The 11072-nt window shown below is 53.1% G+C and overlaps 1 protein-coding gene across 1 annotated transcript; it reads left to right on the forward strand.

Annotated features, from left to right (window-relative positions):
* Window positions 1-3431: 3431 nt before the first annotated feature.
* LOC144274360 (uncharacterized) lies at window positions 3432-10686 on the forward strand. Its single transcript, XM_077833126.1, has 3 exons — window positions 3432-3558; window positions 4588-4701; window positions 5070-10686. Exons 1-3 carry the CDS (start codon window positions 3432-3434, stop codon window positions 7613-7615), a joined length of 2787 nt encoding a protein of 928 aa, XP_077689252.1. The 3' UTR covers window positions 7616-10686.
* Window positions 10687-11072: the final 386 nt, after the last annotated feature.

Below are 11072 nucleotides of genomic sequence, written 5' to 3' on the forward strand. Positions count from 1 at the left end.
CATCACACGGTCTCTTTAAGAAAGCACCCAGGGTCGGTCAGGCACCTGAAGGCTTGTTCAGACACAAACTTGCGGGCCCCAGAGAGGCAGCAGCACACACAGATTCCCCCTGTCCCATCACCCCAGCTTAGTGGAAATCGGATACATGGAGTGGGACACCACAATCGGAGCTGACTGGAGCCTCCAGGATCTCTTTTCGACCGGGTTGTTCCAGTCCAAAATCAGAGACCCGGTCACCCTAATCAGCACTCCAGCCCCCTGCCAAGGGCAGGTGGAGGGTCCAGGGCTCTCTGCAGTGGCCTAGGCTCCCTGTGCAGATATTATCACAGCCCAGCTTCCAGTATGACCAGGGGGCAGGACCTCAGGGGGAAGAGGTGGAGTAGGGGGTGTGGCTGTGGGGAGAGGAGGGCCGGGGCTCCTGCGTGTGTCCCACTTTTGCCTTTAGAAAAAGTGGTCACCCAGAGATAGGGGCAGGCAGGAGATTTACCCCAAAGGGCTGAGAATTTACTAGGCAAATGTTCACACAGAATCCCCCCACACTCACACCCTGCTTCCAATTTCATATTTGTGTTTACAGACTATCTCCTTATTTCAGGGGGTCTGACTCCTGGGTTGACAGGACTGAACAGGGGCTGGTCTGATTTCTGCTCAGGATTTGGTGTCCAACCAGAGTCACTGCTAGCCGCAAGGAGTGGAATTGGGGTTTGGTTTGGGTTCAGTGGCAGAAGGGGGAGGGGGTTAGGAGTGAGCCCTGTGGCTTGCTTCAGTGGGGAACTGAAATTGGGGCCTGCCTCAGGTGGGGCAGTTGGAGGGAGGAGCTGCCCCAAGGGGTGGGGACGGGTGAGAGGAGGCCTCTCGAAGGGGAAGAAGAATTGAGCAGCCTTTTCCTTTGCGCTTGAAGAGTTAATGTTAACTTCTGGGACAGGGAGCCCCACTTCTCTCCCCCCTCCCTCCCTGCTCCTGTGGGCTGCCCCCTTCTCTTCTCCTACTGGGACAGGCCGTTCCGGTAGCGATCACATGCCTGGGTGTTGTTTTGTTGTCTTGTTTTATCATGAGTGAGATCAGAGCAGGTTTTATTTTATTTTGTCAAATATTGAGCTGAAAAATTGCTGAAACTTTATTTCAACAGGAAGCCATTTTTTTTCCAAGTTCAATTCAGATTCAGGTTCACTGAGGAAGAGGGAAAATGATGGTTTGACTCTGGTTCCAGTTCAGTTAAGCATATCGGTTCAACCTGGTTCTCTGGTTCTGTTCTGGTGTGAGTCCAGGTGGGCCAATGAAATCCGCAGCTGCTGAACTGTCCTCATTTGGGGAAAAAGAAAAGGAGGACTTGTGGCACCTTAGAGACTAACCAATTTATTTGAGCATAAGCTTTCGTGAGCTACAGCTCACTTCATCGGATGCATACTGTGGAAACTGCCTAGAGGAGGCTGGTGTCTGTCTCTGCTCATGATTAAGGCTGCGAGTTTGTCTCGGAGGTCATGGAAGCTAGAAGCTTAGGGAGGGAGATGTCGCTGCTTCTGAGAAGCCGGGTAGGGAGCCCGGGAGCCCTGCCAGCCCCACCCCACAGCACCGGCACGGGGGTCCAGGGCTGCTCCCACCCGAGCACCCACAGCGACCCCTAGACTGCCCCCCCGAACTCCCGCGGAGCCTCCTGGGCTGCTAACTCCCAGCACCCGCAGTGCCCCCGAGGCCACTCCCCTGACCAGCCACCCCCACCACACCCCGCCGCGAGCACCCGCAGGACACCCAAGATTTTGTCCGGGTTATAGTACAAGTCATGGACAGATCATGAGCCGTGAAATTTTGTTTACAGCTCGTGACCTGTCGCTGAGTTTTACTAAAAATATCCGTGACTCTAAGGAGCCTTACCCATGATATTCGGTTGATGCTGCCTCCTGCAGTGTGATCTGGGGCCCAGACTGAGCAGCTGCTGCTTCCCCAGCGGGGTCTTTGCCAAGGAGAGACCTTCATTAACCCCCCTCTGTGTCCAACCAGGGGAGGGGGGAGAAGGGGGATGGGATGAGCGGACAACTTCCGTGGCTGGAACCAGCCCCGGGGCAGTCCTGGGCTCTGCCAACACCAGCCCCTGAGCCGGAGCCTGCAGGTGACTGGGAGAGACCCGGGCGAAAGGGCTGGGGCCAGGCAGGAAAGTGACTCTGCACAATGGGCCCCTTTCAGGGACCTGCTGGTGAGTTTGTACCTAAGAGGGAGGGGCTCCCCCATACCTGCGGATCCCCGAGCTGCTGCCCTCAGTGACACAGCCAAGCTCACACTGGAGAGCGAATGCCCATGTGAATGGGACAGTCCTCAGTTCTCCCAGGCAGAGGGGAGAGGGAAGGAAACAGGAAGGGGAATGGTGAGACGGAAAGGGGCAGCAGGAGCAAGAAGTAGGGAGGGGGGTTCCCAGCTCCCAGACCTGCTGGATCCATTCCCTGCATCACCTCTGGGCAGCCTGACTCTCCTGGGAACAAGGGGAGGAGCTGACAGAGGAAAAGCCAGGCCCTGCCCCGGCCTAGTTCCAGCAGTGCCCTGCCCTGCCCTGGGGCCAATGTCAGGGGGAATTCCCCAAATTGGTTCCTTTGATTCTGCTCTTTTCTAGCCTTTGTCTTAGTGAATCTGTCCCTGGGAGGGTTTAAAAGTCTCAGGGGTTCAGTGCTGGTGGGAGGGGCAAGGTCTGTGTTGGAATAAAGTGACTGAGGGTTTTCCCAGCTTGGCAGAGCCAAGAGCGTCTGTCTGCAGGGGGGAGCCTGGGGGGAATCGGAGTGTGAAATGGACTCAAGCCCCTTCTGAAACCTCCCCCATCACCCCTCTCACCCTGACAGGCTGAGGAATCATGTCCACGTTTCGCTCCAGATCGTCCCATCTTCCAGGGGACAGGGAAGGGAAATGGCTGTGATGGAGCCAGCTCAGGCAGGGGATTTTCAGGGAGCTGCAGGGGTATTTGCTGTACAGGGGGAGGGGCAGGACAGGGTGTGACACATTTAACTTGGAGCATGATTTTCTGAACAGGCCCATTGGCCGGGTGGGGGGAGGGGGGAACATTCCCCCCATTTCTGAACCAGGAAACACCCCCCTGGGCAGGGCTGGGAAAACTGACCAGACTCCCAGTGCTGGAGCCTGACCCCACTGGCCAGAGGCTGCTGTGAAATACGAAGGGAAGCTGTCGGGATTCCTGTCCCTGCCCCCGGCTTAAGCTCTGCTTCCCGTCTCAGCCTGTGGCTGGCAGGTGTGTGGGAAATGAGAAGACCCTGCCCTGCTTCGTCTGCTGGGGGGAACAAGGAGCTCTCACCTTCTCCCCATGCCTTAAAGCCTCCTGGCTGCTCTGAGCAGGGTGGGGGTGGGATTCTGCTTCTCTGGGATTCCTCCCCTGTGACTAGAGGGACTGTGGCTGGGGCAGCAGGTGCTGAGTGGGGGAACTGATGTTTCAGATGCCGGTGACCTTCGAGGAGGTGGCTGTGTATTTCACCGAGGGGCAGGGGGCTCTGCTGGACCCCGCTCAGAGAGCCCTCTACAGGGACGTCATGCAGGAGAACCATGAGACGGTGACCTCGCTGGGTAAGGGATTCCTGTGCCTCAGCTAATGGAAGCCGTGGGGTCTGTGTGTCTGAATCTGGTCAGGTTCTTCCCTGGTCTGTTAGATTGGAGGAGGAGGGTCGCATAGTCCACAGCTCCAGTGCACATAGGCGCCGTGGGTGGGTGGGTGCTCCTGGGCTGGAGCCGCAACGGGGAAAAATTAGTGGGTGGTCTGCACCCTGTGGCAGCCAAGCTCCCCTGCCCTACCTCCTACTCTCCCCCGAGCTCGCCACGTCCCCGCCCCTCCGCCTATCTCCCAGCATTTCTCGCCCGGCTGCTGCCAACCAGCTGTTTGACCGCTCTGGGAGCGGGGGAGGAGCACAAATGTGGCGTGCTCAGGGGAGGAAGTGGGGAAGAGGCGGGGCCAGGGTGGGGATTTGGGGAAGGAGTTAGAATAGGGGAGGGGTGGAGTTGGGGTGGGGACTTTGGGGAAGGGGTTGAAATGGGAGGCGAGGAAGGGATGGAAAGGGGCGGGGCCTCATGGAAGAGGTGGAGTGGGGATGGGGATAGAGGCAGAGGGGGGTGTCGAGCACCCACGGAAAAGAGGGGAAGTCGGCGCCTATGCCAATGTGAGAGAGACTTGCGTCTCAAGACCCCATTCAAGGGAACAGGGGAGTCAGAAATGGACAGGCTAACTCATTCCCATCTCTCCAGCTGTCCAGGGGCCAGAAGCAGGGTATTGCCCTGTCTGTAATATTTCTCCTTCACACACCGTTCACCTTGCTCCATCCGTGGGGAGAGCTCTAGGTTCTGCAAGCTTGGAAATAGGCAGGAGTTTAACACCTGAACTGTGTCTGTGTGTCAGGAAGTACCCCAGAGCGCATCTACCCTGAGATCTCCTAGTGAGGGGGTAAAAAGAACCCTCACCCCCAAATGTCTGCTGCTCTCAAGGGGTCTGAGTTACCATAATCCCATGTAGCGTCAGGTTAATCTCGGGGAATGTTCCTTGTGAGAAATACTCTACCAATGCTCCATGCACCCTGAGCTTCCCTGATTTCACTCCCTGAGCAGGATTTCCCATTCCCAAACCTGACCTGATCACCCGGCTGGAACGAGGGGAAGAGCCGTGGGTCCCGGATCTCCAGGTCTCTGAGGAAAGTGGGAGCCCAAGAGACATCCACACAGGTGAGGAGTCAGGGAAACTGAGACAGAACCCTCTGGCAAGTGAAGGAAAAAGCTGGGACTCCCAAAACGTGCCGTGAGCGAGAGCCCCCAGTTCTGTCCCATCTCACCCAGGTCAGGGCTGCAGTCAGCAGGTGTTGTATCATCAAGGCAAATATCAGTCATGGCTTCCCACCCATCTTGTTAACTGTCGGGAATTTCCTCCCTGACTTTCCTTCCCTGGGAGTGTTTGGGTGGGATGTGGAGGCAGAATCCAATGTCTCCATCTCCCCAACAGTCACTGTGTGGTGTTTTCCCTCTTTGCTATTCCCCTTGCGGTCCTTTCTCCCCGGCACAGGCAGTGACTCCTGTCTGGATTCTCTCTCTCCCAGCAGGTGATAGGACAGTGAGTGAGAACAAGGAGGAGAATCAGCAGCAGGAAAGTCCTGAGCAAGTGGAACCACAGGAGAGGTTTTTGAGAAAAGCTGAAGAGAATTTTTCCCAGGGCTTGGAACAGGGAAATACCTGGGGAGATCGACACAGCTCAGAGATGCAGCTGGGAAACCATCCCAGGAAGAAACTGGATAAATCCACTGAATGTGGCAGAGGATGCAAGGATCCCAAGGAAACCACAGTCCAGCAGACAAGTCACAATGAAGAGAAACCCTACAAATGCGTTGACTGTGGGAAAAGATTCCGTTTCAGTGCAAACCTTCTTAGACATTGGAGAACCCACACAGGAGAGAAGTCCTATGAATGCTTGGACTGTGGGAAAAGCTTCCGTGAGAAGTCAAACTTTATTACACACCAGAGTCTGCACACAGGAGAGAAACCCTATAAATGCCGTGAGTGTGGGAAAAGTTTTAGTCAGAGGTCATATCTTATGTCACATCACAGAACCCACACAGGAGAGAAGCCCTATAAATGCTTGGACTGTGGGAAAAGCTTCAGTAGGAAGCTATGTCTTATTGTACACCAGAGACTGCACACAGGAGAGAAACCCTATAAATGCTTTGAGTGTGGGAAAAGTTTTAGGCAGTGGTCACAGCTTATGTCACATCACAGAACCCACACAGGAGAGAAGTCCTATAAATGCTTGGACTGTGGGAAAAGCTTCAGTAGGAAGCTATGTCTTATTGTACATCAGAGAGTACACACAGGAGAGAAACCCTTTAAATGCCTTGAGTGTGGGAAACCTTTCCGTCACCGCTCAAACCTTATTAAGCATCAGAGAATCCACACAAGCGACAAACCCTATAAATGCCTCGACTGTGGGAAAAGTTTCATTAACAGAATAAAACTTACTAGTCATCACAGAATCCACACAGGAGAGAGACCCCATAAATGCTTTGACTGCGGGAAAAGCTTCATACACAAGTCAAGACTTATTGTACATCAGAGAGTCCACACAGGAGAGAGACCCTTTATATGCTGTGAGTGTGGGAAAAGTTTTATTCGGAGCGCAGAGCTTATTAGACATCAGATCACCCACACAGGAGAGAGACCCTTTAAATGCCGTGAGTGTGGGAAAAGTTTTAATCATAACTCAGCGCTTATTACACATCAGCGAACCCACTCAGGAGAGAGACCCTATGGATGCCTTGAGTGTGGGAAAGGTTTTATTGAGAACTCTGCGCTTACTAGACATAGGAGAATCCACACGGGAGAAAGACCCTATAAATGCCAGGAGTGTGGGAAAAGTTTCAGTGTGAAATCAACCCTTAATACACATCAGAAAACCCACACAGGAGAGAAACCCCATAAATGCTTGGACTGTGGGAAAAGCTTCATTCAGAAGTCAAAACTTAGTGTACACCAGAGAGAACATACAGGAGAGAGACCATATAAGTGCCTTGACTGTGGGAAAACTTTCATTAAGTGCTCAGACCTTATTAAGCATCAGAGTATCCACACAAGCGACAAATCCTATAAATGCCTCGACTGTGGGAAAAGTTTCACTGACAGAATAAAACTTAGTAGTCATCAGAGACTCCATACAGGAGAGAGCCCCCATAAATGCTTTGACTGTGGGAAAAGATTCATACACAAGTCCAGGCTTATTGTACACCAGAGAGTGCACACAGGAGAGAGACCCTTTAAATGCCGTGAGTGTGGGAAAAGTTTTAGTCAGAGTGCAACGCTTATTACGCATCAGCGAACCCACACAGGAGAGAAGCCCTATGGATGCCTTGAGTGTGGGAAAAGTTTTATCGCAAGTTCAGCCCTTACTAACCATAGGAGAATCCACACGGGAGAAAGACCCTATAAATGCCACGAGTGTGGGAAAACTTTCCGATACCGCTCAAACCTTACTAAACATGGGAGAATCCACATCGGAGAGACACATTATAAATGCCTTGAGTGTGGGAAACATTTTGCTGACAGAACAAAACTTACTGTTCATCAGAGAATCCACACAGGAGAGAGACCCCATAAATGCTTAGACTGTGGGAAAAGCTTCATTCAGAAGTCAAAACTTATTCTACACCAGAGAGTGCACACAGGAGAGAGACCCTTTAAATGCTTGGAGTGTGGGAAAAGCTTCATTGAGCAGTCACAACTTATTCTACACCAGAGAGTGCACACAGGAGAGAGACCCTTTATATGCTGTAAATGTGGGAAAAGTTTTATTCGGAGCACAGCGCTTATTACACACCAGAGAACCCACTCAGGAGAGAGACCCTATAAATGCCTTGAATGTGGCAAAAGTTTTAGTCAGAGCTCAAATCTTATTGCACATAAGAGAACCCACACAGGAGAAAGACCGTATAAATGCTTGGACTGTGGGAAAACTTTCAGTCAGCGCCCACACCTTACTAAACATGGGAGAATCCACACAGGAGAGAGACCTTCTAAATGCCTTGACTGTGGGAAAAGCTTCAGTAAGACCTCAGAGCTGACCAAACATCAGAGAATGCACAAGGGTGAGAGACCCTAGGAATAGCTTGGCTGCAGGAAAAGATTCAATTTGACTTCATACTTCAGTGACCCACACAACAGAGACCTTGAATGTGGGGGAAGGTTCATTTGGTGCTCCTGGAGTATCAGGCATCCGCAAATCTGCGCAGGGAAGAAATTTCTGAGATGTTCTCAGTGTGGAAAATGCTCCAAGTGGAGTTAACACCATGTTGGACATCAGAGACTCCTCCACACAGCAGGGAAATTCTCTCAGGGCCCTGACTGGGGCTGGCCATGGTGACAAACCCATTTCCTCGTTCCCACACACATCCGGGGCATTTGGCTCCCAAGGACCCAACTGCCCATTGTTGGGGTGAGGATCCAGCAGCAGCCGAGCATCAGCTGGTCAGTGACCCTCTGGGTCTGCCTGGTCTAAGCAAACCCCAGGCAGAGGAGGAGAAGCCCTGATCAGCCCCTCCTCCCTGCTGCAGCCCTGGCTGCTGAGCTGATGGGCCACAGGGCGGGTAAGGGAGAGAGAGAGAGAAACTCCTCCGGCCGCTCCCTCTGCCTGGCTGAAGTTCCCCCCCTCTCCCTTCCCCTCCCAGATGGGATCCCCCTGCCATGGAGATGAAGAGAAGGATACTTGGTTCAGGACCCACCTTCACTCTAGACCCCTGTCCCCATCCCCCAGCCGCTTCACTCTAGACCTCTGTCCCCAATGCACCAGCTGCTGGTCTGGGCTCCACCATTTACTTGGGGCTGTTCCCTGCAGGGGGAGTGTCCCTGGGGGCTGGTAACTCCTCCCTCCCCAAATCCCCCAGGGTGCTGGGCTCCGGGGATCAACCATTAGGGGACCAGGGTGATGGGTTATGGGGAGGACACTGGGGGCTGAATGGTTGGGGCTGGTGGAACTGGGAAGCAGGGGGAGCTGGGTGCTGGGCTGTCGAGTGTTTGGGGATGATGGGATAAGAGGCGAGGGAGAGCACAGGGGTAGAGAGGTGCTGCCTCCTCACTCTCCCCTTCTGCCCCTTCTCCCTGCCCCCGCTGCATTCAGACAGCACCATTAGCAGAGACTGATTCCCGCAGGGCCTTTTGTTGGAAGTCTGGATTTCCCACCTCTGCTACAGCAGCATCAGCCTCTGAGAGGGAAGCAGCGTTGCCTAGTGGATAGAGCACTGGCCTGGGGCTCAGGAGACCTAAGCTCTGTTCCCAGCTCTGCCAGCAGCTTGCGCGGTGACCTGACACAAATCTGTGCCTTCCAGAGAGGGAATAAATGGGGAGTGATGATATCAGCCTCCGAGTGGTTGGGATTAGCTAGTGCGTCTCCTTTGTTCCTCCTCCCCTTTTTCTAGTCTAGACTGACCCTGAGCAGTTTATTCCAATCCCCCATTAGCAAAGTGATTGTTAGAGTCACTTAGTGGCCCCTTTGGAGTGAGATTGTCTCATTCCCAGACATCCTCACATTGCTCCATGTTATGCTGAAAAACATTTAATTTTTTGTGCTGTTTCTCCCTTATACACCAGAATTCAATAGATTCTATAAGAGCTGGAGCAGGGATAGTAAAATAATGTGGTGTTTTAACTTCTGTGTTATATGAGGGGGACGGGGTGAGTCTGGGGGATTCCCTCCTACCCCCATCAACCTCACACATCTTCTCTCACAGAGCAGCCTCTGCCCAAGCCGTGGAGAGTTTATCCTTTTCCCTTTCTACCCCTCCACCTTCATGTGTGTCATTTACCAGTGTCCTTTTCCCACCATGCTTAGGAATCAGGCTTTGATTTCTTTGATCCTCAATCAGGCCCCTGGGTGCTGGAGAAGAAAATGTCACATTCCTGAAGGGGGAATTCAAATGAACCCCAAAGCACGGTTTGAGCTGCAAGCCCAGCCTCCAGGTATTGGTAAAGTGACATCTGGAGTTTTTTCCAGCTAAATCCAGATCATTTGCAGATAGGAAGTTTTTGATTGTCTTTTTTTCCTCTTTTATGATGATGATGATGCTAAATCTTTTGTCAATAACAAAGCCAGATAATGCAGTGGTGCTGAGTAAAGCAGCTTCAGGCTGTTCAGAAGGAAATGGGTAAATTTGTTCTCCAGATTTTGAGTCTTAAGATTCTCTGGATTTCACCTCATGAATTTGGGGAAGTGGTTTGGAGCCCACCCTGCATTGTGGATTTCTTTCTTTCCCGAAGGCTGTTCTGTCACATATTTTGATATTAAATTAGTTTGACAGGTATGGGCTGTGGGTGAACCCCCGCTTTGGGGAGGCTAGCCTGCTGGCCCCACCCCTCCTCCCGAAGCTCTGCTCCCCCCGCACACTAGAGCCCCCAAACCAAACCCCCCGATACCAGAAGGAGCCATGACACACACACACCCATGACCAGAGGAGCCCCGGCTTGCCCACCCCAGGCCAGCCCCCAAAGGCCCAGCACCGGGCTGAGCGCCATACCAGGCGGCTCCCCCACACCGGGCCATGGCGGCCTAAGCACCTTTGCAAGCTGCTCCCCAACGAGCGCCAGGTTGAGCCGCTCCCACCCACCCCGCCACCCGAGCAAGCACCAGGCCAAGCCGCTCCCCCACACCCACCCGAGCATGGGACCATTCCACTCCCTGCCCGAGTGCCAGGCAGAGCTGGTACCCTCCTCCCCCATCTGAGCCAATGGCCTCAGTGTCCAGCCAAGCCGCCTCACTCCCCCGCCCTCCCCCAGACTCCCATTCCCGCCGTTTGCTCACAGCGTCCCTCCTCACTGCCCCGCCCCTGAGGAGAAGCGACATGGTGAGCAGTGGGGACCTGTGGGGGGAGAGGTGGAGTGCAGGCAGGCAGGTGGCAGCACAAGGTGGTGGGTGGGTGAGTGGGGCCTCACGTACCTCGGGGGTGCCTGCACCAGGGAAGGGATTTCAAAAGACAAATGAGCACTTGCCAAAATAGTCCTTTTGATTTTCTTTTCACGTTTCCCTAGCCTTTGTCATGAGATTTTCTTGTTTTTTGAACAAAGAAAATGATCAGTATCCGCAAAAACACTGAGGGCGAGTGCTGGATACGCACTCCGAGAGGCAGGGACTGAAACGGGGAAGGAAGTTGCTGCCTGATCCCTGCAGAGATGTAAGATACACTCAGGAGGGGGAGAGGGTGGGTGGGCATGGCCTTGTGTGACGTTACACCCCATATTCTTCATAGAAATATTGTTATGATATGACTATGGCATAGCGAAGATATGTTTTATGCAAGATGGGTCATGTGCGGTATCATTGAACAGGTTATGATCTACTGAATGTGTTTATCCAGTTGGAAACATGTATCGTTTCTGTATCTGAAGTTAGGAATATTGACTATGTAACAATTACAACTGTGTGTGTATTTGGGGGAACGCCCACCAGACAGTCGGCAATCAGCCTGGATGGGCCATTAAGGACAATAGAACTTTCAAGACACTAATCTCCCGCCTTCCGGAGAAGCTTCCTGGGATGCTGCTTTGACCCTGCAAGGTCAGGTGATGAG

The sequence above is a fragment of the Eretmochelys imbricata genome, chromosome 14, assembly GCF_965152235.1.
Source record: "Eretmochelys imbricata isolate rEreImb1 chromosome 14, rEreImb1.hap1, whole genome shotgun sequence".
NCBI lineage: Eukaryota > Metazoa > Chordata > Testudines > Cheloniidae > Eretmochelys > Eretmochelys imbricata.

Bases quoted from the DNA above. Each gene is read 5' to 3' on its own strand.
- LOC144274360 (XM_077833126.1), top strand. From the start codon at position 3,432: ATGCCGGTGACCTTCGAGGAGGTGGCTGTGTATTTCACCGAGGGGCAG. The intron at 3,559-4,587 runs GTAAGGGATTCC...CTCCCTGAGCAG, and splicing joins TGAGACGGTGACCTCGCTGG to GATTTCCCATTCCCAAACCT. The intron at 4,702-5,069 runs GTGAGGAGTCAG...TCTCTCTCCCAG, and splicing joins CCCAAGAGACATCCACACAG to CAGGTGATAGGACAGTGAGT.